The sequence below is a fragment of the Ziziphus jujuba genome, chromosome 5, assembly GCF_031755915.1.
Source record: "Ziziphus jujuba cultivar Dongzao chromosome 5, ASM3175591v1".
Classification (NCBI taxonomy): Eukaryota; Viridiplantae; Streptophyta; class Magnoliopsida; order Rosales; family Rhamnaceae; genus Ziziphus; species Ziziphus jujuba.
The window spans coordinates 6,433,227-6,456,366 of record NC_083383.1 but is presented as its reverse complement, the minus strand read 5'-3'; the positions used below and the strand labels follow the sequence as shown (position 1 = coordinate 6,456,366).

Below are 23,140 nucleotides of genomic sequence, written 5' to 3'. Positions count from 1 at the left end.
TTTACAAACTTTATAATAATAGAAAGCTTGTCGAATAGATAATAAGAATTTAAGCTCAATTAATCCAAAAATATTACTAGTGACCAGAAAACACATCGAAAAATTTGATCAAATTTGATGTTGATGGATCTTTCAACAGGTGAAGAATTTTAATAAACGAAGGGTTCCAATTGATGTAGAGGGTCTAAAACAATGGGAAATGGATATATAAGTTGAGCTAAGAAGGCTGAAGAACAACCAACCCATCGAAAACCCAACCGATCACTGCCTCTGGCTTCAAATGGTTGATCCCAGTGTGTTTGACAATGGATTTATCTAAAAATCAAGGGTTTTGGTCGGAATCTAGTGGGCTTCGAGCTGATCTAGTGTGTGTTACTTGTCAGAGGTTGAAAAACACTAAATTGGTGTCGAATCGATTGGTAGTGGTGATGGATTTGATTAACTCGATTCATAGGTTTTGAGTCTACTGAAGGGTTTTGGGACTTTTTGGGTATTTTTTAACATGTTTAATGAAGGCACAATTCTTGAGGTATATATAGATCTTGGATCCACGAAAAAATAAAAATCGGGATTGATTTAGATATAGATAAAATACTAATATTTTAAAACTTCACAAAATCATAGTTTTATAATAATCCAGAATAAGGTTTGTCATCAGTTTATATCGATGAGCTCTACGCTATGGTTTATTGATCAAATCAAAATTTTTAACCATATATAAAGTTAAATTTGGGATTTATAAATAGTCCATTGAATCAATCTTTGCCAAAAATTCAAAATCTAAGTGATTTTTTTGAATGGATTGTTACATTCAAACTATTAAGTACAGACTAAAGTGTAAGTAACCCTATTTTCCCTCTTCCTTCATGGGTGCAAGAGTTTTGGGTGCAACTGTCTTTTTCTATAACGTCGTCTCCCAAACTATATTACCTAAAAATCATTGATTTGCTTTCTTTTGTAGGCTAGATTATCCAAAACCTAGTTTACCAAAAATATTAGTCTTTGCAAATTAATTAGGATGATTTTGAATAAATTTAGCTTCAGCATCTACACTAACAGTCACTCATTAACGTTCATAAATGACCAAATGTTGGTCAAAAGACTCAAAACAAGAATAATCAATCTATGTAGCAATTAAACTAATGTCCTTTGTCTTTAACAGTCATTAGCTTTCGAATTATTTGTAATATTTGCACAGAAATTATGTCTTCTTTTTCTTTAAAAAAAAAATATATAAAAAAAAATTGTGTATATAATCGCTCAATGAAGATGGATTTTTGAATTGCGATCCTATGTACAGTGTTATGTCCCAAAAAAGAGTAAAACGCCGTACACCCAAAAATATTCACTTGATGTGTTCTTAATAAAAAAAAAAAAAACAAGAAATAAAAATAAATCAAGTTCATTTAATTGGTGCTCGATGGCTTAATTCCACCGTAATTTTTTAATAATATTTTTTTATTTTTTGCTTCCATAATCCCGCGGTAGAGTTAATTGCAAAGCAGAGCGTTTGACCAATATTTAAAACACTCGACTATAAAATGCAAACAGCTTTTCCCATATATTATACTTGTTGCTTAGCAATGTACCCTAGAATTAATTTACACGTTATAAATATATAACTTCAAAATCTAATGACAGTAAACAAATAAAAACACATCAAAAAAGATATCTGTTCTTCGATTTACCATTTTAATTTGTTGCTCTTTCAAACATAGTATAAAAAACAGGTTTTGATCTATGCTTTATGATAAAAAAAATGTAATGAAAATAATATTAATTAGCTGCTATTTTAGTTTTTTGATTAGAGAAATTAACCCATTGAATTTATATTTACAAGCAAGAAAACTTGAGAATATCTTGATAAACCTACAAATAGCACAAAATCTGAATTGAACCTTTAGGTCATAAGTCAATAATGCAATGTACAAAGTTAGACCCACATTCAACCACTGGTACATGATTCCTGCTTATATATAATATGAATGTTGATGACCGATTTGGTTTGCATCATATATATATATATTAGATAGACTCAAATAAAAACCTTAATATCATAATTAATATGAAATTATAAATTACATCAAATAGTAAAATTTAAAATTATATTTATTAATTATTAGATATCAATAAAATTTATTTTTTTTAAATAAAATTTTAGGATATTATTAAATATATATTTAATCACTTTTTTAAATTTTAAAATTTGATATGATCTAAAATAATAAAATAAATTTTATTTGAGACTAGGTCATATATATATATATATATACATATATATTTTATTTGAGACTAACCGATTGATATATATATATATATATATTAATTTTCTAAGATGGTTGTTGAGAAGACAGAAGAGAGTACCTAACCCACGTAGAACTCTCAAAATTGTCGTGAAAGCCTAGCATTGAAAGTTAGCTGAGATCCGATTTGTCTACAGGAACCTGGAAACAACCTCCTGTACATTACAAGTTTTTGTGCAAAATATATTCTTTAACTTGTATATGATCTACATGTTGATTGGTGAAGTACTTTGCTTATATAAATATATATATATATTGGGCAAGCTTACGTATTAGTACTACCATTCTTTTCGCAAATTGATTTCAATTTATTGGTAATCAAAACTTTTCGAATCAATTATTATTTAACAAATTTAACAAGTAATAAACTAGGCGGTTAATTAAATATCTGGACTCAAATTTGACAACCTCAATATGTATGTATATATTTTTCTTTTGAGGAAGTCAATATTGATATATACATTTATTTATGTTCAAATTGACTGAAAATAATAGGAAAAATCGCCTAGGTCCTATCAAAGCCACTCACACACTCAACCAACAAACAGGGAAAACATTAAAACCTTCTTATATTTGGACGTGTCTTCATAATGGACCACTCAGTGATGGTTTTTGATGAAGAAGAAAAGTAGACCGTTTTATTGATCCAAACTGAATAAGCGGTCTCTTCTATTCTAATGTGAGTTTTTAACTGTATTTCTAAAATTGCAATTGGGTAATAAATAATTTGTTAAAACGTACATACATGACTTAGATGAGGTTCATATAGGATAATATCAGGAAACTCATGCATTAGAAGTTAGAAATAGTTTTAAATTTGGTGGTTTCATGCTAATTTGTTCCGAACAATTGTAAAGAAATATTTATTCGTGAAAAATAATAAATTTTCAGAAAAAATCATAAAAATAATACATTAATTACTAGCTTGACAGAAATATTTTTGTCTTTTTCTCTCTTTGACTACTAAATCGTTTTATTCGTAATTAATTAAGCAGATAATTCAATAGTATCATTTAAAAGAAAACAATTTTAAATTAAAAAAACAGAGAAAGGAAATGTCTAACCAGCCGCTAATTTCTAGTCTCGAAAATTACTCAGAATCGATCTCTCACCATATATATATATATATATATAATATGAACAGTATTCAAACCCCTTTGAAAATGTCGTCCTGTTGTCCAATAAACGTGCGTGATAAAACTCTCAACTAACCAGGACACAAAACTCCACGGATGGGACATATATTTTCGCTTGCGTTGAATTGCAGTTGGGGCTTGAAACTTATGTATCGAAAACCAAAGTATTAAGAAAATAGACACGTTTAATACGCGATGTTCGTCTAATAGCTTTTTATATCCATATATTTGTTTAAGACACATCTTCTCATTTTAAAAATTATTGTAATCCAATAAAACAGAAAATAAAGAAAGAAAATTGCCACGGTTATTCCTGGAGGTTTACCACCAAATGTTCATGGCAGCTTCAAACTCACAGTGAAAAATAGTTGTAAAATAAAATGTTTTATCGTAATCAAATATATGATAATTAGATATCATTTGAAAATAGAAAATTTCGGTGCTAAATACTGCATCGTTCTTTAAGTTTTTTTTTTTTTTTTTTTTTGATCGCATATATAAGAAAACTATAACTTATAGTTTTGCTGTATATAATAATAATAATAAAAAAAATCTAATAGCTGACTTTTTTTTTTTTTTGGGTGAATCTTCAACCATATATTCAAACAAGAAGATTAAGATTTTTTGCTATACATAATAATTTAATACCAACAACCTTTTAACTGCACGGCCAAGATGTACATATGTTCTTAAACTAGGGGGAAAATCGGTTCGTTTTAATTTAGTTTCTTTTGAATTTTAGTTTGTTGTTATTTGAAGCTGGTTACAATTAACACAAACGATTCCAATGAAAAATAATGTTATTGCTTTTGAAGCCGCATAAATGTGGACGACAACTAGATGTGTAATTTTTTTTCAAAAAAAAAAAAAAAAACTATATGTGTAATTTAAGGTAGATATCTTCTTAGAGAATTACAGTAATGAGGTAAACAGTACACCAACAACCTTTTTCATCCCCGACCAAGATGTATAAATATTCTTAAATTCTGGGGCACGTTATTAATTTGTTTATTTAATTTTTTTTTTTTGAATTATAAGGAATGTATTCAATTTATAATTTGAAAAATTTGTAAAATACTTAAAAGTTTGAAGGTAATTTGATTTAAATTTTAAAAGAGTTTATACAAATCCAATAATATTCAATTCAAATTTTAAGATGTATTCAATTACAATTTTATAGAACTTTTTTAAGATTTTAATAGATTTGAAAGAATTTTAATAGTAAAATTATGAAAAAAAATTATCAATATAAAACTCATTCTTAATTCCAAAAATTTCGTTAGATTATTATAAATTATTTATGAAATCTTTGAAATTTCATTGCAACCCATTAAATTCTTTAAAATTCATAATTCATTGTGAATAAATTAAATTTTAAATTGAATACACCTACCAATTTGTCATTATTTCTAACCAGTTATTATCAAGCCTACCAACCTAAAAGTGCATAGGCATCATACTATTTTTATTATTATTTTAATATTACATGAAATTACTAAATAAATAAAATAATTAATATTTTAAAAGTCTAAATATATAAAAGTCTGTATTAACAGAACGCATGCATACATCTAATCTTTATAGAAATTTCGTATTTTTTAAATTTCCAATAGAAAAACAAATTAGTCTCACATAGTATAAGTTTAAAATTATTTAATAATTTCTGCAATTTAAAATTTTGATATAATTATAATTTAACTAGTGTTATTTTTTTTGGGATTGCAATTCATTTCCATTTAAATATATGTAACTAATATTTATAATTTATTAATTTTTTCCCTTTTGAAAAGGTGATCCATGCAGTACTCTGGGTCCCTTAAGATTTTGTCGAATATTTTTTTTCCTTTTTTAACATTATTCTTTTTCAGTTTTTTCTAATTTCTCATAAATTCTTTTTTTCAAAAGAAATTGATGAAAAAGACTCATGTCTTAGCCATTAAGGCATGCATTCGACAATCAATACAGCATGACTGCGTTTTTATAAATCTTGCTCCAAGATGATGAGGCAATGTCTCCAAGCCTCTAGTACTGTGCACATGCCTTTTAAACATTGGTAATCTAAGCTTGATATCTTCTTAGAGGATTACAGTGATGAGGTCGACCTATTTTACTAATAAGGTCAAGCTTCAGCTAGGTCAATTGGCTTGCCTCCTCGTTTGATATTATAACAGGTATATATATAACAATAGGTCAATTTACAAATAATTCTCTATCAAGTGAAAATTTGTATGAGAGAAGTACTATGCAGTATACGTGCTTGAATCAATTGGCTTTGCACCAAAAAAAATCGATAATCTTTTGACAAATCAAATGAGTGCCTGACAAGATAAAGTATGAAATTAACAAATACATATCCAGGAAGCATTACCGCGATGTGTAATGGGAAACTTGTATTTGAGAATTTAGGGATATTTCGTGGCCTTAAGCAAACACCATGATACCATAGTCAATGTGAGACGTATCACTCTGGTAAGAAATTGGTAAAATAATTGAACCATCAATTATAAAAACTAAAACTATATGTGGAAAAGAAAATGTTGGTCAGTATTTGGCTTTGGAGAATTTAATGTAAGGTTAAAGATCACGGTAGTAAAACACAAGAAGATAATCAAATTTTTTTCTCTTACTCCTTTATTTTTTAAAAAATAATAAAAAACAGAAAATTAATTCTCATGTTTCCAAATCAGTGTTAAAGAATCGATCATTTTACATATATAATCTGCCTCACAGATGACTATAATATGTTAGGAGGAGGCTGAAGTTGATGAGGAAAAAAAGTAGTAATATTAATAATAATAATAATAAATCCATGCAAAAAATTAATTTTGGCAAGAAAAATTAAAAGTTGGGCACAGAGACGCAAAAAGGAAAAAGTATCGGAAGGATTCACCCAAAAAAAAAAAAAAAAAAGAAGAAGAATGGAAAAAGTATCGGAAGCGTCACCATCAGATGGATCGTGAAAAGAATCACGTGCTTAGTTTTGTAACAGTTCACAAATGAACACGTAATCGTAGCCGTATTGAGCACAAGTTCGCACCCAAGAAAATTTGCTCTGGACCTCTCTGGCTATTTATAGATCAAATTAGATGCAAATCAGTGTGTCATCTTTCTTTTATGCACATTCGAGGCAATTGAATAACAAGTCCCGTGCTCCATTTACTTAATAGTTGCTTGTTGGACTTTGTTTGCCACCCCAAAGCCTAACCAAAAAAGCTAGTCTTTTCTATTCACCAAATAAATAAATAAATAAATAAAAAGCTAGTTTTCTACGTTCACCTTTCCTTCTTCTTTGGCATTTTTTTCCTCGGCTTTGGATTGCCGGCCTTTATAAAAGCTAGGTTCATTCTGGTCCTACTTTATATTATACGCATATAGTGCATCCAAAAGAGAGAGAGATATATTACCAAAAAAGAGAGAGAGAGTGAGAAAAAGAGAGAAGCAGAGATGGGAAGGAGTCCATGTTGCTCCAAGGAAGGACTAAACAGAGGAGCCTGGACTGCCTTAGAAGATAAAATTCTAACAGGTTATATTAATGCTCACGGAGAGGGAAAATGGAGAAACCTACCCAAGAGAGCTGGTATATTTTAGCATCTATATTTGCAAAATCTTCTCTCTTTTTTTTTCTTTTTCTTTTTTTTTTCATCAAACGCTTTCTATTATATGTTTTTGATCTGTTCTTTTTATTCCCTTTTTTTTTTTTTTTTTTTTCCAAATACAAGAATACATGTACTTGCAGTTGAGATTGTAATTAATGAATTTCATGCATACTAAAATGCAAGGTTTAAAGAGATGTGGTAAGAGTTGCAGACTTCGATGGCTAAATTATCTTAGACCGGACATAAAGAGAGGTAACATATCTCATGATGAAGAGGAACTCATTATCAGACTTCACAAACTGCTTGGTAACAGGTCAATTGCCATTCTCTCTTATATATTTTGTTTTTTTTTTTTCCCCGAATTATATGTAATCCGGCGCCATAGAATAAAATTGACATATTTACTACTTGACCGAATTCAGATGGTCTCTAATAGCTGGAAGGCTGCCGGGGCGAACAGACAATGAAATCAAGAACTATTGGAACACTACTTTATGTAAAAAAGCTAACGCCCAGCCATCTTCACCGCCATCGAAGCAGAATTCGCAAAGAAAATCCAAAGCCAAAAGTCAACCCAGTGAACCCAAAATAACCAAGCCATCGGACTCGGCATCATCGGCTGCTACTAAAACCCAAGTGGTAAGAGCCAAGGCCTCCAGGTGTACAGCAACAGTAGTAATCCCAACACTCTCACCCCCAGGTGAGACTTGCACTCACAAGCTCAACTCATCGGCAGCCACAGTGGACCCATTGGAGCTTCAATTCCGGGATCAGAATAATTTGGTAAATAATCAACCCCAAGATTCTGCTGGGTCAGAAATGCACTGTGGAGCTCATGAAGAACAGTTTCATGGGACTCATTCACAAGGCTGCGATATGTTGAAATTTAGCTATGATTGTGATGGTGACAACTGGGAAAACTTCAATAATTTAACCATGAGTACCGATGAGTTACCCTTTGAGGAGCCAATTTTCAATGATTTCGCTGTGGGCCGCCTTGAGGACGACAATGCTGATCTGAGCTTAGAATCTTTGGCATTTTTACTTGAATGCGAGGAATGGCCAACTGATACATAATACAATTATTAATTATAAGTTAAAAATAAATAACAGGGATTTTGCATTTTTTTTATCATCATTGGTCACCAATAGTAGCTAGTACTAAGTGCCTACTGTAAATAAATAATAAAATAAAATGAAAAAGAAAGAAGCATATGCTTAAATTTGAGGTTATTTAATTAACTACTAAGTAGTTGTTGTATAATTGATGAAATTGATTCAAAAACTTTTGTCTGTCACTGTTTGCTTGTCTGCTAAATCTTTCGGATATCAGTTGTCTTGTATTAGCTAAGTCTTACCGTATACTTGTAAACAAAAATTTTTCAGAACTCTAAAAAAACAAAAAAGAAAAAAAAAGAAAAAAAAAAATCTGTTTCAGCAACTTGGAGGACCAATAAAACATCTATTTCTATGATTTTACATCGTAAAACAATGTATAATTACAGAGACTAATAATTTCCGAAGCCAGTCGGCCAGTGTGAAAAATCAGTGATTATTTTGTATCCAGCCGAAAATTTTAATGTAGTACGATTTCACAGATATAGTTAAGAAAGTACTTGAACAGGATGATCAAAAAGATTTTAACTTGTGGGTTCCACCAAATGAATGTTTCCGTGAAAGATGAAGTCTATGGACAAATCGGATGCTGCTGTACATACATGTAAGATCAAGAACATGATGATGATGATCAATTTCACTTATTTTTAATTTCATATAATATTTTAAACTAGGACCCGAAAAAGCCTCCCTTATACGAGTGACAAATGTGCGATGTATATGCGAAGAGCATTAATAATTTGTCTTCTAAGAGTAATTTTCTTGTCTTGATGTGATGAGTTGTGAAAGAGAGTTTCCAACCTCATTTTAAGAAGTTTGAATTTCTGGTAGAAAGCTAGTAAGGGGTAGATTCGACCTTCCCTATTGTAGTGCTGTTGAATCACAACTCTCCAGTAGGGTGAAAATCTGTGGTAGTAGGCAACGATTTTTCCCTTTTTTTTTTTTTTTTTTTTCCTTCTCCTCGTTCTTGTAGTTGACTATTAGATATAGATATGCGAGTCATCCCCTATTAACATTTTCATGTCATTATGAATGAACAAATTGTGGAACATTTCCAGTCAGAAAAGTTTATACATAGAAGGGTCTTTCCAGGAAAATTTATATTTCCAAAACTACTTGATGTAATTTTTCTAAACATCTAAAAAACGAAGTTTCAACCATTTTTTTTTTTTTTAAACCTTAAGAATCTTTATTTTAAAGAATCCAAAGTAGAGATCTATATGTCCAATGTGAAATTATCCGAAAGAGTCATATTTGATCACGTTTTCAAATTATTGAATCGGGTGATGGGGAACAGGGCTTCTATTTTGTTCGCCTAGCAAGTGGTAACTAACAACTGGCATGACCAATTCAAGTTCGCACTAGGACATAAGCAGAGCCCAAATTGATTAATTAAGCTTAAAAACGACGACTTCAACAGTATCAACGTTTTGAGGTTGAGGAGCACACCGTCAGCTACTAGTTAGCTAGGGATATTTTGTTTTAAATATTAATATAATATTATTAAATACTATTTTTATTTTTTAAAAAAAGAATTTGTTTCCGACCATGTTTGTTTCTGTCCGCCATTTAATGACGGCCAATGCATTCAAATATGTTCTGATTGTCATCCCCACTCCCAAAACTTGTCTCTCATTTCTCTGATATTTTATTGTTAATTGTCCGTGAATCTTTTTCTATTTTCCATGGTTCATATACGTGGTAGAGGTATAGGTAATGCTTGCTTTTCATATGATTGAAATAAACATCTCAAAAGTCCATAAGCTAGAAAACTCAAGACTTAACTCGAAGAAGAAATTCAACATCGTGGGGGCAAAAAAATGCATCAGGTTCATAAACATGCAATTATTTGCACGAAATCCTTATTTCCCTTTGTCAATTAACCAAATAGCGTAATAATGATTGACAAGGTTAATTATCTTGGCTAATTCCGTGGCCTTGAATGATGTATGTTAACTTGGACTTTAATTGAAGAAAAAAACAAAGGAATCACAGTACCATCTTAACCTACAAAGAATTTAATCTTAGTTTGCCCGACGAAATATCATGACCGACTTAGATCTTGCTCAGAATTTATACGATGAACTCCAGAATTTCCGCTCATATTTAACCCGTTCTGCTGCTGCTGATGTTTAATTAACAAGAGAGAAGACATGTTACGCCACAATATTTTTCTAAACAGTTTTACTTCCTCACCACATAAAGTCTTCTAAAGAATTTTTATAAATGAAAACTTAATCATGTAGCTAGCTTTTTCTTCTCCTAGTCCACCAAGTTTGGTATGGTGTGACAAATGGGAGTTGAAACAAGGCCATGAGGCAGAAAGGGAAAAACTATTTCCCACGACCTGCTAACTTAATTGGCAACAATTTTCTCTAGGCACACTAAGCTAGCTGTAGGAAATGGGTCTAGTTTAACAACCATCACATGCTTTTTTTTTTCTTTTTTTTTTTAAAAATTTTTTTTGAATGTCCTAATTGGCATTTCTTTTTCATGTAAATAACCTGATAACTTGCAGATGCTAGCTAGCTTCTCAATCTAAAGTAGGCCCTGTGAAATGAATTTATAAAATTGAACCAAAACTCTGAAATTAATTGATCTACTTTAATGCAGGGGAGAAAATCCCTTTCTTGCAAGCTTTAGGCAGTACGAAATCTTATATATGTATATAAACTGGTATTCAATCAATAAGGTGTCCCAACTAATTTTTACCAAAAAAACAAAAAAGGTGTCCCAACTAAGCCAAACATGTCATGTGGATCCCTGGAAGTCAAATAACGAAAGGCTATGTTCCTCAAATTCTTACCAAGAACTCCTACAAACAGAGAAGGCCCTATAAAAGTCTCAAGAGTAGTGGACAGTGCATAAGATTACGTGTAAATAATTAATCGAATTTAGGAACATATCAAAGATCAAATTGTTTCAGAATACGCATTTTGCATAGAAATTGAGATCGATGCATGCACTGATTAATGCTGATGATTAGAAAAGACATAAAGTGATTGACATAAAAAATTGAGTTTTTGAAAGAACTTGCAGCCTCATCATTATAATAGGCGGCTAGGATGATTAATGAGAGCTAGTAAAAACAGCATTTTAATCTTCCAAATAATATTAGAATTTGAGTGCATGAATTTGACCTTATTATAAGAACCAATATGCAACCAATATGCCATAGCTATACTACCTAACTTTCTAGCAATGTATAACTAATACCATTGTTATGGAAGGACAGATATATATATACATACATATATATATATATATATAAATAAATATAAGCGTGCTCATATATGATAATGACATGTTTGATTTTTATATTATGATAATTCCTTTCACTCGGAAATGAAAGCATAAATAATATGAAAGAGTATGTGTTTCGTTTGGAATAGAGATCCTTCGTGGAATCATCATGAAAAGATAGTGAAATAGACACCAAAATGCCATCTACCACTTGAAGGGGGAACTAACAGACGAGTTTAGAGCTTTCAACTTTTAAAAGCATCCTAATTGAGGAATCTAATCAACCAACCAAACTTAGATTTTCTTCCAGGCGGGTGGGGGAGAGTCTAGTTAATTAATTGCTATTTATCATTTGGCTGATATGAGCCAATTAGCTACGCCGGGTAAGCAAACAAAAAGAAAACCCTCAAGTCAAACGGATCAAATACTGAATTATATTGACTAATCTAGCAGGATGAAGAAAAATTAAGCCACCACTATACATTTATTGTAAAGAATATTAAAAGAAATCAGGTTGAATTATTGAGTTGCACATGAAGTTCAATCAATTAAGTGAATATATGAGTTTTTTCATTCTTTCAGACCAAGAAGTTGTGGCTCTTGATCTCTTCGCATTTGTTTATTTAATTATATTTATATATATATATATATATATTTATGTATATACACATGCATCAATTAAGAAGCTCATGTCGCATGAGGTAATTTATAACGTAGAAAAGACATTTTTTAAGAATTATAAAAAGCTGCTTTTTCTCTTGGTCATCCTGGATCCTAGCTAGGGTCCTGTTTATGCAATCGGTCCTTTCAATATTTACAGATAAAAATGTTCTTTTGGTGTTTTCTAGAGCATCCTATTTAAGTATGGCTGTGAAGTGAGGAGTTCAAATTCTTATTAATTGCCAATCTTGTGTAAAGAAAATGGTCAACATAGACTTGGGTTGAACATGCCCTTTTGACGTCAATATCGTTGTAATCATTTGCCCAACAAAACAAATAATCTATAAGATTACAAGAAAGGAAATATGTATGATTAATTACTAATTAGTATCTTCAAATTTTAGATATATATAAATCAAATATTGAAGTTTGAAATTATTTGAATTGAACTTTTGAAGTTTCAAATTGATTACAAATCAGTCTAGTTCATTAATGGTATTAATTTTATTGACATAAGTATGATTTTATGCTTATGTCATAATTCATTTTAAGCAAAAAATTTAAAATTTTTGAAAAATGAAATTTTTTATTTTTCCATTTTATATTTATGGTTTTTAATTTAAAAAATAGTAACCAATCCTATTTTAATTAAATAAAAATTCCAAAAAAAATTAAATATTTTTTTTACCTAAAATTAGACTAAAAGTAAAAATTTTTTAAAAAAATCGAGATTTTGTTCTCAAAAAATTTTTGTTATCAGACCAAAAATTAAGTAAAATTATTTTAATGGGTCAAAAATGAATTATAATTTTTTATGCCCAAATCATTAAAAAAAAATAGTCAAAAATAAAAAAAAATAAAAATTAGACCAAAAATAAAAATAAATTTTTATTTTTATTTTTTATTATTTTTTTTATATTGGTCCAATAAGAAAAAGGACAGTAGATCTATTTGTACTCATTTTTGAATCACTGAATTTTACAAAGAATGAAAACCATAGAAAAATTAAAAATAGAATAAACTAATTTTGCTTAAAAAGATAATGATCTAAACATAATAAAAATAAATTATTAGACCAAATAAAAATAAAAAAATAAAATCAAGAATAATAATTTTTTTTGTTTTTTATATTAGACCAAAATAAGAAAAGCATTAAAATTAAATTTATTTTTATTTTTACTTTTATTTTTTTTATCTAATTTTTATTTTTTTTATGGTTTGGTTGTAAAAAATTATTATAATTTTTTGATATGAAATTATTTTAATTAATTTTGGATCTAATAAAAATATTTTTACTTTAGAAATTTCAATTTTGGTTTCATTTTTATTTTTGTCTAATTTTAAATCTAATTTTTATTTTTGTAATTTTGGTCTAATTTTTTTATGATTTAGGGGTAGAAAAATATTACTAATTTTTGATCTAGTAAAATTACTTTATTTAATTTGTGGTCAAACAAAAAAAATTTATTAGATCAAAAATTCTAATTTTATTTTTATTTTCATTCTTTGTTCTATTTTAGGTCCCAAAAAAAAAAAATATATATATATATATATATATTTTGAAATTTCAATTTAAATAGAATATAAAATTAAAGAATTTTTAAATGAAGAAAATAAAAAAAAAATATTTTTGTTTAATTTTTTTACTAAAAGAATGAATTATGACATCAGTATGATTTTAGTATGTTGATGTTAGTAAAATTAACACCTTAGTTAAGTAAACCGAATTGTAAAAAATTTAAAATTTTATAATTGATTCAAACAATTCCAAATTTTAAAGTTTAATTTACATAACTCTACTATTTTGGTGTACTAATCAGCAATTAAACATAATATATATGGTAAGATAGTAACCAAAAAGTTAATAAGAATTTGAAATAACACATATCTCATGCAGATTTACACACATTTTATACATTCATGGGCTTAGCCCAATGATAAAAATTACAAAGAATTATTTCAATATCCATAATGTATTCATAAACTTAGCCTAATGGTAAAAGTTACACAGGATCATCTCAAAATCCATGATTTAAACCCAACTGGAAGAACCTTTCCCTATACTTGTAATGTTGACAATTAAAAAAAAAAAAAAAAAATTAGATCCCTTCACCATTTCACCTTTTGTTTGACCATGATCCTAGGTGTAAATATTTTTTATGGAATTCCTAAGTAGTATGTAATACGTATTATATATGTACGCTTATTGGATGTCTGGCACTGTCTCTCGTATAGATTGGTACATGTATGGGAGACCAGATGTGGGACCCTACACAAAAGTTGGTAAAATATGAAGAAAACTAGCGCTTTTTGAACAAGGTTGTCCATCCTATTATCGCATATATTTCAGCATATCAACGCTAATGAAATCAGAAAATATTCTTTAATAAACTAATTATGTGTTTAAAATATGCTAAAAAACAAAAGTGAAAGAAAATTGACATCTTTTAACTATTTTTTTTCTAGAACAAATATGTGTTTCCAAAACTAAAGAAAAAAAAAAAAAATCAATCGAGGCATGCATTGATCAAACAAAGGCTTTTATTATTTTTATTGGAACTTTTTCTTTGGGAATTTCAAAAAATCAAAATAATCCAGCGTGAATGGAAATTCCAAACTTATTGAGCAATAGGTTGCTTCCTGGAATGATACTTATGGTCATATATCTATTTATGTCAAACAAAAGTCCTTGAAAGCACGTCAAAAAGTTGATTTTAGAGAAGGCGATATTTAGAATGAAAATTGAAGACATAATATAATGAAATCATTCTCCATATTTACAGAAGAAAAAATGCATCTTGATTTTTTTTTTTTTATTATGATTATCGGTGGCTTTTGTATATATGTTTGCTTTCTTTCCTCCGAAGTCAAATAGGAAAAAAAATATAAATTATAGTTATAAAAATTTATCTTTAAAACGTCCAAAAAAATTTACATCAAATATTAGTTAAACCTGCAATGCGACATATAAAAATTAAATAAATTTTAAATATATTATATAACTGTTCTCGTAAATAAGTAATATTTTATTTATCATTGTTTTACTTCTAATAAAAAGATTTATTTTTATTACCAAAGAAAAAATTTTTATATGTATAAAAAAGGTTGATTATATCTTTTTTTTTTCCCCCTTAAAAATACAAAATTAAGTCCATAAATATAATTTTGAGAAATAATAAATCGTAACTGGAACGCAACGGCAAAACGTACGATACGATGTCGTTTCAGATCTCTAAATTTATTTTTATTTTTTTGGCTGAAAAATATAAAGCAACTTCGGTTGATTAATTAACCGCCTTAAGCTTCGCGCATTAGCATTTATTCGTCTTCTCTCCGTGTAGTAAAAGATTGTTCAAAGAATTTAAACCTTCGCAGCTAAACATAACGAAATTCCTCAACTGATTCTCTCTCTCTCTCTCCCTCTCCCTCTCCTATCGTTGTTCGTTCGGAGAATTCATGACCTGTGATCTCGTTGACTCGCCGATTTGACTACGGCATGGCCGTCCGGTTCAAATTCAGAAGCTCATTGAATTTCGATACGGTTGACATCGAAGGCAGGTCCTCCATATCCGTTCGTGATCTCAAATCCAAGATCATCCGCCAAAAGAACCTTAACATCTGTCAAGACTTCGATCTCGTATTCTCTGACTCCCTAACCGGTCAAGGTCAACTTTCTTTCTTTTATTATTGTTATTCTTTTTCATCTACGTCCGTTGAATATTTTTCTTGTTCTGTTCGTGAAGATTGGTTTCTAAGAAAACTCAGAAAATTTGATGGGAATGAAGAGAAAAGCACCGCCACTCTTTTAGTTATTTTTGTTTTTGCCGAATTAGGTCTTCAATGCTTGTTACTTCGGCATCGCGGAAAACTATCCCATGCGGTTGAATAATTAAAATTAGAAACCCTAATCAGATTCATGTTTCAAAAGCTGCACTGTTTTCATTTTATTTTATCTATTTATTTTTAAAAAAATAATTTGGATTTACTGCAGAGTATGTTGACGGGAGCTTCCAAATTCCAAATGGGGCTAGTGTGATAATCAAAAGAGTGCCGGCAGGGTCAGGGCACGGGAATATGTGAGATTTCTCTTCAAGTCTATGAATATTGCCTACAGAAAGTTCAAAGAAAAACAAGAATTTATTATTATTTTTTTGTTTGCGCTGATGCTTATTTCGTGGGTTAATTGGTGATGCTAGTTAAATATTATTTTTCCATATTTATTATCTATTGTCATTGGAAAGATAACCGTTGTTTATACTGAAATACAACTCTGGTACAGTGATACTCCTCACATTAGTGCTTACGAGAATCTTGCGGTCAAGGACACCGTGAAGACCAATCCATCTGGTGCACCGGTATGTCAGTAAATTTTTAAAGCAGTATATATTATGACTTGGAGATTTTACTGTTTTGTCCATGTTTTAGCTTTGTTATTTCACATTAGTACACTTACGTATTCTAAAGCAACATCTATAACGGCTTTAGAGTTGGTAACTTATGATTTTGCTTATGTTAGCACTTTACTGAATATAGAAATTTGGGACTACTTTAAACGGGCAAATCTACAATGTTGTTTTCTTGCGCATAGAGGACCTTGTGGAGTAGAAAGATATTGTCCATCTTTTTTTGTTCCAACTTAATTTACTGCATCTTTTGTTTTCTTATCATTCTAATTTATCTGGGATGGCTTGTTTTACTTTTCAGAATACTGGTATCCTTGACTTTGATGACTTTGGGGTTGATTTGTATCCTTATCCTGGGGCAACATTATCTAGTTCTAATCTTGATGATGACAAGAAAACTCACATTTTGTATGATACTCCAAATATTGGAGTTGCAAGGTATAAAAGTGTTGTTTGTTTTTAGATCTTGATCTTGAATTTTGGATCTTCATTGTGTTTGTGAATGCATTTTTTAAGATACTTTTTGATGCATCTAACTTTTGAATTCACTAATTATCATTCTCTGTGCATTTAGATATTCTAAGCAACCTGTGGATGGATGTCAGAAAATTGAGGCAAGCAACCTTTCTGAGGCTAGTCCTAGAGGTATATAGCATCTTTATTCATATTTAGACTGTTCTTTAATGATGGTGTAGATTTGCAACAAAGATGTTAATTTTTTGTAGGTCGTGATGAGGAACTTAAATCTATTTCGTTGCACAGAAAATTAACTATGGATGTTCAGGAGGACATTCCACTAGAGAAGTAGGCTATTCGTTTCTCATATCTTAATTTTTTTTTATTTTTTTTTAAATTTTGTTGCAACAATCTGATTGTTTTTTGTTTTGGTGATTTGAAGGGTGGACAGTGCTAATCCAGCTATGCGAAGTGGGGATTTGCCATCAGAGCTAAAATGTTTGCTTTGCAAGTCATTTTTTAAGGCAGCCGTGATGATACCTTGCTGCCAGCATAGTTTTTGCGAGAAATGTAAGTTTATGTGTGTTGCAGGGAGCTGTCTTTGCCTTTATGACATTTGGTCCAATTTGTTTTATTATCAGTTTGTATCCATCTTTTTTACTGTTTAAATGTGTAAAAATGCACAAACCAACTGTATTCTGTTATTGATTTGATTACTTTTTGTATTTTCTAAAATGGTATGGTTGATTTAGCTATGTTGGTTTTTGTATGCAGGCATTTGTGAAGTGCTGCATGAGAAGGGAAAGTGTCCCAAGTGCTTTTCTACCAAATGCAGAGTAGAAGATTTATTACCAAATGTTTCTCTTAGACAAGCAATTGTGCATTTCCTTGAATCTCAAATCTTGACTACTGGTTTTGGCAATGATTATCAGCGTTATGCTCCAGGTAGAAATTCTGTTTAAAAGATATTGCCTAACTGGGCTACATTTAAGTGCTTAACTAGTTAACTATCCCAAAAAAAAAACAGATGGAGAATCTGGAATTCAAGCAGAAGATGTTTCATGTGGTGTGTCTATTCTCCAAAAACAGCCAGAGTTGCCTCATTCTCCCTCTGGAACTGGGAAGGGATCAAATAATATAATGACAGATTCAGCTTACAGCTCACCGTTTAAAACAAAACCATCCAATCTAGTGGGTGCAAATAATTTGCTGAAACTACCTGCTTTTTCTCCCAAGAAAAAGCAAATAGATAAAAGTGGATGTGAGAATGCGATGGCTTTGGATGAGTTCCAAGGGGAAAGCCAGCCCATGCATGAGGAAGGTATTGTCTAATGGAATTTGCCAGATGCTTTACTACTGATGTCAGTACCTATTATGATTATTATTTGTTTATGCATGCTTCAGCCTGCATTTACCTTGTATATGCTGATTACATCTGTATTTATATGCTGTTTCTAAGTCCTTATACTAGATTTCAATTGAAGTTTTTCAATTTTTTGTTTCTTTGGAATGTAATTTCTACTACTGTTGGCATTTTATATTTGATATTCTTGATTAGTACATTATTTCTCCCCATTTTCAGTGTTCTTATCTTTCAACATGTTTTTCATGTCATTCCAGCTGAATCTACAATAAAGAAAAAGGATCCAGTAGGCTTTAATACAGCAGGTATGTGGTTTTGCTGTCTTTTCTAGGTTTACTTGAATCTTCATGTAGATATCAGATATATATTACAAATTCTGGTTTTTTCAGGTGGAATAAATGGTATAGTGAAGACTGGAAGAAACAAAAAGGTATTCTTTATTATTATTATTATTATTATTTAAACACTTATATGTTTGCGAATTTATTTAAAATAATATTTTGAGGAGACTGAAATCTACGTTGTGAATACAGGGTCCCCAAACCTGCTTCATGTGTGGTTCTCCAGACCATTTCATTAGAGAATGCCCAGTTGCATTAAGCCCACATTCTATGCTTCAAGCAGGTAGGAATGGATGCATTTCTCATCTCTATTTTGGAAATATTTTTGTCTTACATTTTTCTACTTTTTGGATTTCAGGAAATGCTATTTTTCCAGGTGCTATGCCAGGTTATATGCCTTATTGGAACAGGCCCCCTATGCCTCATTTCAGGCCCTTTTGTAACCTTTATGGCGATCCTGGAATGATGCCTTTTAATGCAACTATGGTTCCAGCTTCTCCTTTCCCTGTTCCAAACTATCACTCATCTATGTATGGCCCTATTCAAGCCTTTGGGTAGGTTCATATATAATGATTATTGCTATTTGAAATATAATATATGTGAGGCTATTGTATGTAATAAGTATGATTTTTCACCTGCCAAATAAGTGGCTTTCTTCGTTACGTCATCTAGATTTTTGACACTGAATGATGTTGCAGCAGATACATGAGGATGGGACCCATTGCACCTCAACAAGCTGGTGAAGATCACTGTCTAAGTCATTCAGAATTTTTGGATGTTCAAGATCAGATAAAGAGACAAAAGCTTTCAAATGAGGATGTGAGGAGGTATGTTTTCATTGATATCAAGCAACAAAATTGAAGGTTGAATGCATTGCATATACTGTTGGCTAGATAAGTGATTTATCACCTATTTTCACATATTTTCTTATCGATCTTTTGGGGTTTGGGGGTTCTTTTGTTTTTTATTTTATTTGATCAAGAGTGGAATATTAAAATTTTTGCACGATCAGTATTGTTTAATCATATCAATGCATCTGTGATCTATATCTTGTTCTTGTCAGTGATTATGATTGGGTAAAGGGTAAGATTATATTTTCACATCCAAAGTTATATTTATGTACTTTTCTCTTTACTTTCCTTTGAATGTTCATGGCATTAATATGCTCTATATCCTTTTACTTTATGGGATTATTCCAGTTCATATTTTGTGATGGGAATACGATAGAGTTGTTTTGTAATCTTTGAATTATTTGTTCTTATGCTGTGTCAAAATTGAAATAAGTATGGAGCTTATGTTTGGAAGGTAAACATGGGTACATAACACAATAATTTATTTTGAACAGGGAACAATATAGTGATGTGGATAATGAGAGAGTTTTTGGAAAGAAGCATTCCTATAGTGAGAAAGGAAGATCACATGATCATAAATCTGTTATGAGCAGGGAAAAGAATGTAAGCTACTCTGATTGCAGCTCCAGCCAGAGGAAACATAGTCATCACAGTCATAAACATTATGACATTGATGGCGATGATGAATGTCACCAGAAGGCTCATCATTCTTCAATTGGCAGTGGTGACAAGAGGTTAAATAATCAAACAGAGAGATTAAGTTCAGAAGATGATGATATGCCTTGCAGCACCAGTTGGCAGAGTGAAAAGAGGCAGAAGCACCATCACAAGAGCTCCGATAAGGTTAATAAAAAGAGTGTGCAGTATGGCGGTGATTCAAGTCAGGATCGGTATCAGACCAAAAATAAAAATCATAGTAAGAGGAGTGTAATCGAGTGTGACATGAAAAGACACCATAGAAAACATCATAGCCGTTCAGAGTTGCAATTGGACCAAAGTTCTTCCATCAATCACAGGCAGCGAAAGAAAGATGCTGGTCCCATTTCAAGACATTCCCAACATGATTTGAAGTCTAATAATGATGAGCCGAGTCATGAGAGGTGGCAGATGATTAGTGGGTCAGATGAGGATGGTACAAAAGAATGTCGGTATTATAAGCGGAAAAGAGGGCACTAACATATGCTAGGAGCCTGATCCTGAGGTAACAAGTGTAAATGAAAGCCACATTTCTCTATTTTGCTGATTCAGCTGGTTCTCATACATCTTATATAGGTATTTGTATCAATTTGGTTTATTACAATTGCTATCTTGTTTTTTATATGTCTAATATAAAAAGTGACGGGTTTAGGACACATATTGTAAGACACACATAGGCTTGTTCTGCTCTAATGTAAATTCTTTGTTGGTTTTGTTGGTACAGATCTAGTTGGACTGGTCGGCTTTTGGACATTAGATATTTGTTAATATCTGCTAACTACCCTTCACTTTTTTATCATGAGGTCTCAAGGGTAGCCAAATGAAAGTTTTAACCAGAGCCGGAATGCTAATATAATTATAGGGTTTGGATATTATATGCCATGCCTAAATTTCATTCTGCTGAGATTCTTGAAGCTGGTGAAGGTATGAATTCTTTTCTTGAGAAAGAGGGAGTGAGAAAGGAGGTGAAAGGACGAGAGTAGTAATAGGACAAAAAAAATTATCACCGTCTCATTCTCTTAGTTACTTGTACATTCTTCTCTCAGGGTAAGGTTCAATAGTTTGCCCGTGCATGTTCATAGCTTTTTTGGTCAAGTATAGAAGATAAGAGTACTAAATGAAAAAGTGACGTCTAGAGTTTTTTAGATGGTTTTGAAGAAATGAGTTGATTTATTTTCCAGAGAAGCCTGTTTTAGGTAATTTCTTGCACTTACTTGATGTTGATAGAGCGCTTCGTCAATATTATGCCGTCCAATTTCTAGGTACGGTTTTGGTGGTTGTAGTTCATGCTTTTGTTATGGAAGTATTTTTGTAGGGTTCTAGGTGTATTTGATTTATTTGCTGCTAGGCACCTGATTATGGTTCCAGGCTGTGGTAGTATTTACCACTTATTTTTGGTATTGGTAAGAATATGTTTTTAGATTATATATATATATATATATATATGTATATATATCTTTAGAATTTTAGATCGAGTAACATTTTAGATAAATAAATATAATTAAGATTTTCGAAGGGTTCATCCGTTGCTGTGAAGTACCAGATTCACATCTTGGATTTCCCAAGTTTAAAGTCTACCAGTGCACTATTTCCGGGAAAGAAAAATAAAAAAGTAGACCAGTGCACTAATTAAGTTTGCATATGGAATATTAGAACTTTCAATACCCTCAGCTTGCATATTTATATATATATATATATATATATGTATATATTTTAAAAAAAAATCAAATTAAATTAAATGAAAATACTTATACAATCGAATATAAACCGAGTGTATTGTCTCCAGCTGATAAGGTATGAAGATGGTATAAGTTCGATGGCATCTAATGCGTCCATCCTTGGTCAGTTTTGGGGATTCTGCTTCCCAATTTTAACTTTTCAGTCAGTTTTGATAATTCTGCTTCCCAATTGACTTTTAGTTTTCCTTTATTTTTCTTTTTTCTTTTTTTCAAAAAAGAAAAAAGAAAAATTGTTACTTAATTCATTTTTTTATTCTGTATCATTTTGGGATGTATAATATTACTGAGGGGTTTAGGGGGAAAAATGAGAAAGTCTACTTTGAATTTTGTTTTGATTTGGCTGGATCGCAATGGGTGATGATGTTGATAGTGGAGGCGGGGTTGCTGACGATGGTGGAAGTAATGGATGGTAATAAGGTGGTGGTACAGGTAATGGGTCGTGAATCGTGGATAAGGGCAGTTTCAGGTCCTCCTGAAAAAAAAATAATAATAATAATAAAGGCACAAAATATGAGGGGGTATGTGTCTTCTCATCAAGCTTGAGGTTCTGTTCTCTTCCCTTTTCTCCCTCCCGTCTCTTTAAACTTATTTTCAGTAACAAGGCATAACCAAAAAGGGAATAAGAAAAAGTTATGCATTTTATTTGCAAAAATTTAAAATTTTTTTTAGGTGTTCGCTTGTGTTTAATTTTAATTTTTATTTGTTCTTTCAAACTGTGTGAGTTTGTTTATTTTAATTGTTTGTTCTTGCTAGGTGGTAGTGGTTAAAGTTCGTTAGACAAATTAATTAATTACAAATATGAAAAAAAAAAATTATATATATAATCAATACAATTCATTTTGTTTTTTATTTTTTTTATTTTTATTTTTTTATGGAATTAATAATTAATAGAGATATCTAATTGCTATTAAACTATCACTAATAAATAAATCATCGTTGTAAGCAAATTAAAAAAAAAAAAAAAGAAACAAAAAAAAATTAATTAGTTTAACAAGTGATGCTTTAAAAATTCGATTCTTGAGCTTACTTTCAATTTTTGACTTTTAATTATCTAAAGTTAAGTTAGCGCTTTACTTTTCCAAGTTTGCTAGATTGTATCAGTTACTCTTTTATATTTTTAGTACTGGTATGCTCGTATTGTTTTGTTAATCTGTTTAAACTCTCTTTTGATCGGGAGTAAATATTAAATCCCGTCTAACTGGTCAAGTAGAACGTAAATGTAAAAAATGAGTTTAGC

At 30.5% G+C, this 23,140-nt stretch overlaps 2 protein-coding genes across 5 annotated transcripts; both read left to right on the top strand.

Moving 5' to 3' along the window:
- The first annotated feature begins 6,557 nt into the window (after nt 1-6,557).
- Nucleotides 6,558-8,502, top strand: LOC107420076 (transcription factor MYB123). Its single transcript, XM_016028941.4, has 3 exons — nt 6,558-7,016; nt 7,219-7,348; nt 7,458-8,502. The coding sequence occupies exons 1-3, from the start codon at nt 6,884-6,886 to the stop codon at nt 8,110-8,112; spliced, it is 918 nt and encodes a 305-aa protein (XP_015884427.1). The 5' UTR covers nt 6,558-6,883; the 3' UTR covers nt 8,113-8,502.
- Nucleotides 8,503-15,349: 6,847 nt separating this feature from the next.
- LOC107420157 (E3 ubiquitin ligase PARAQUAT TOLERANCE 3) lies at nt 15,350-21,873 on the top strand. 4 transcript variants are annotated; one of them, XM_016029048.4, is made up of 16 exons: nt 15,350-15,719; nt 16,046-16,130; nt 16,334-16,409; nt 16,759-16,895; nt 17,032-17,102; nt 17,183-17,261; nt 17,356-17,483; nt 17,688-17,858; nt 17,941-18,234; nt 18,534-18,581; nt 18,666-18,706; nt 18,810-18,900; nt 18,976-19,171; nt 19,316-19,444; nt 19,963-20,669; nt 20,889-21,873. In XM_016029048.4, the coding sequence occupies exons 1-15, from the start codon at nt 15,551-15,553 to the stop codon at nt 20,642-20,644; spliced, it is 2,397 nt and encodes a 798-aa protein (XP_015884534.1). In that variant the 5' UTR covers nt 15,350-15,550; the 3' UTR covers nt 20,645-20,669; nt 20,889-21,873. The 4 variants fall into 4 exon arrangements, 3 of the variants coding, with proteins under 3 accessions (XP_015884534.1, XP_015884535.1, XP_015884533.1); XR_001581657.4 differs by having other exon boundaries at nt 15,351-15,719; nt 19,963-20,740; XM_016029049.4 differs by lacking the exon at nt 20,889-21,873 and having other exon boundaries at nt 19,319-19,444; nt 19,963-20,887.
- Nucleotides 21,874-23,140: the final 1,267 nt, after the last annotated feature.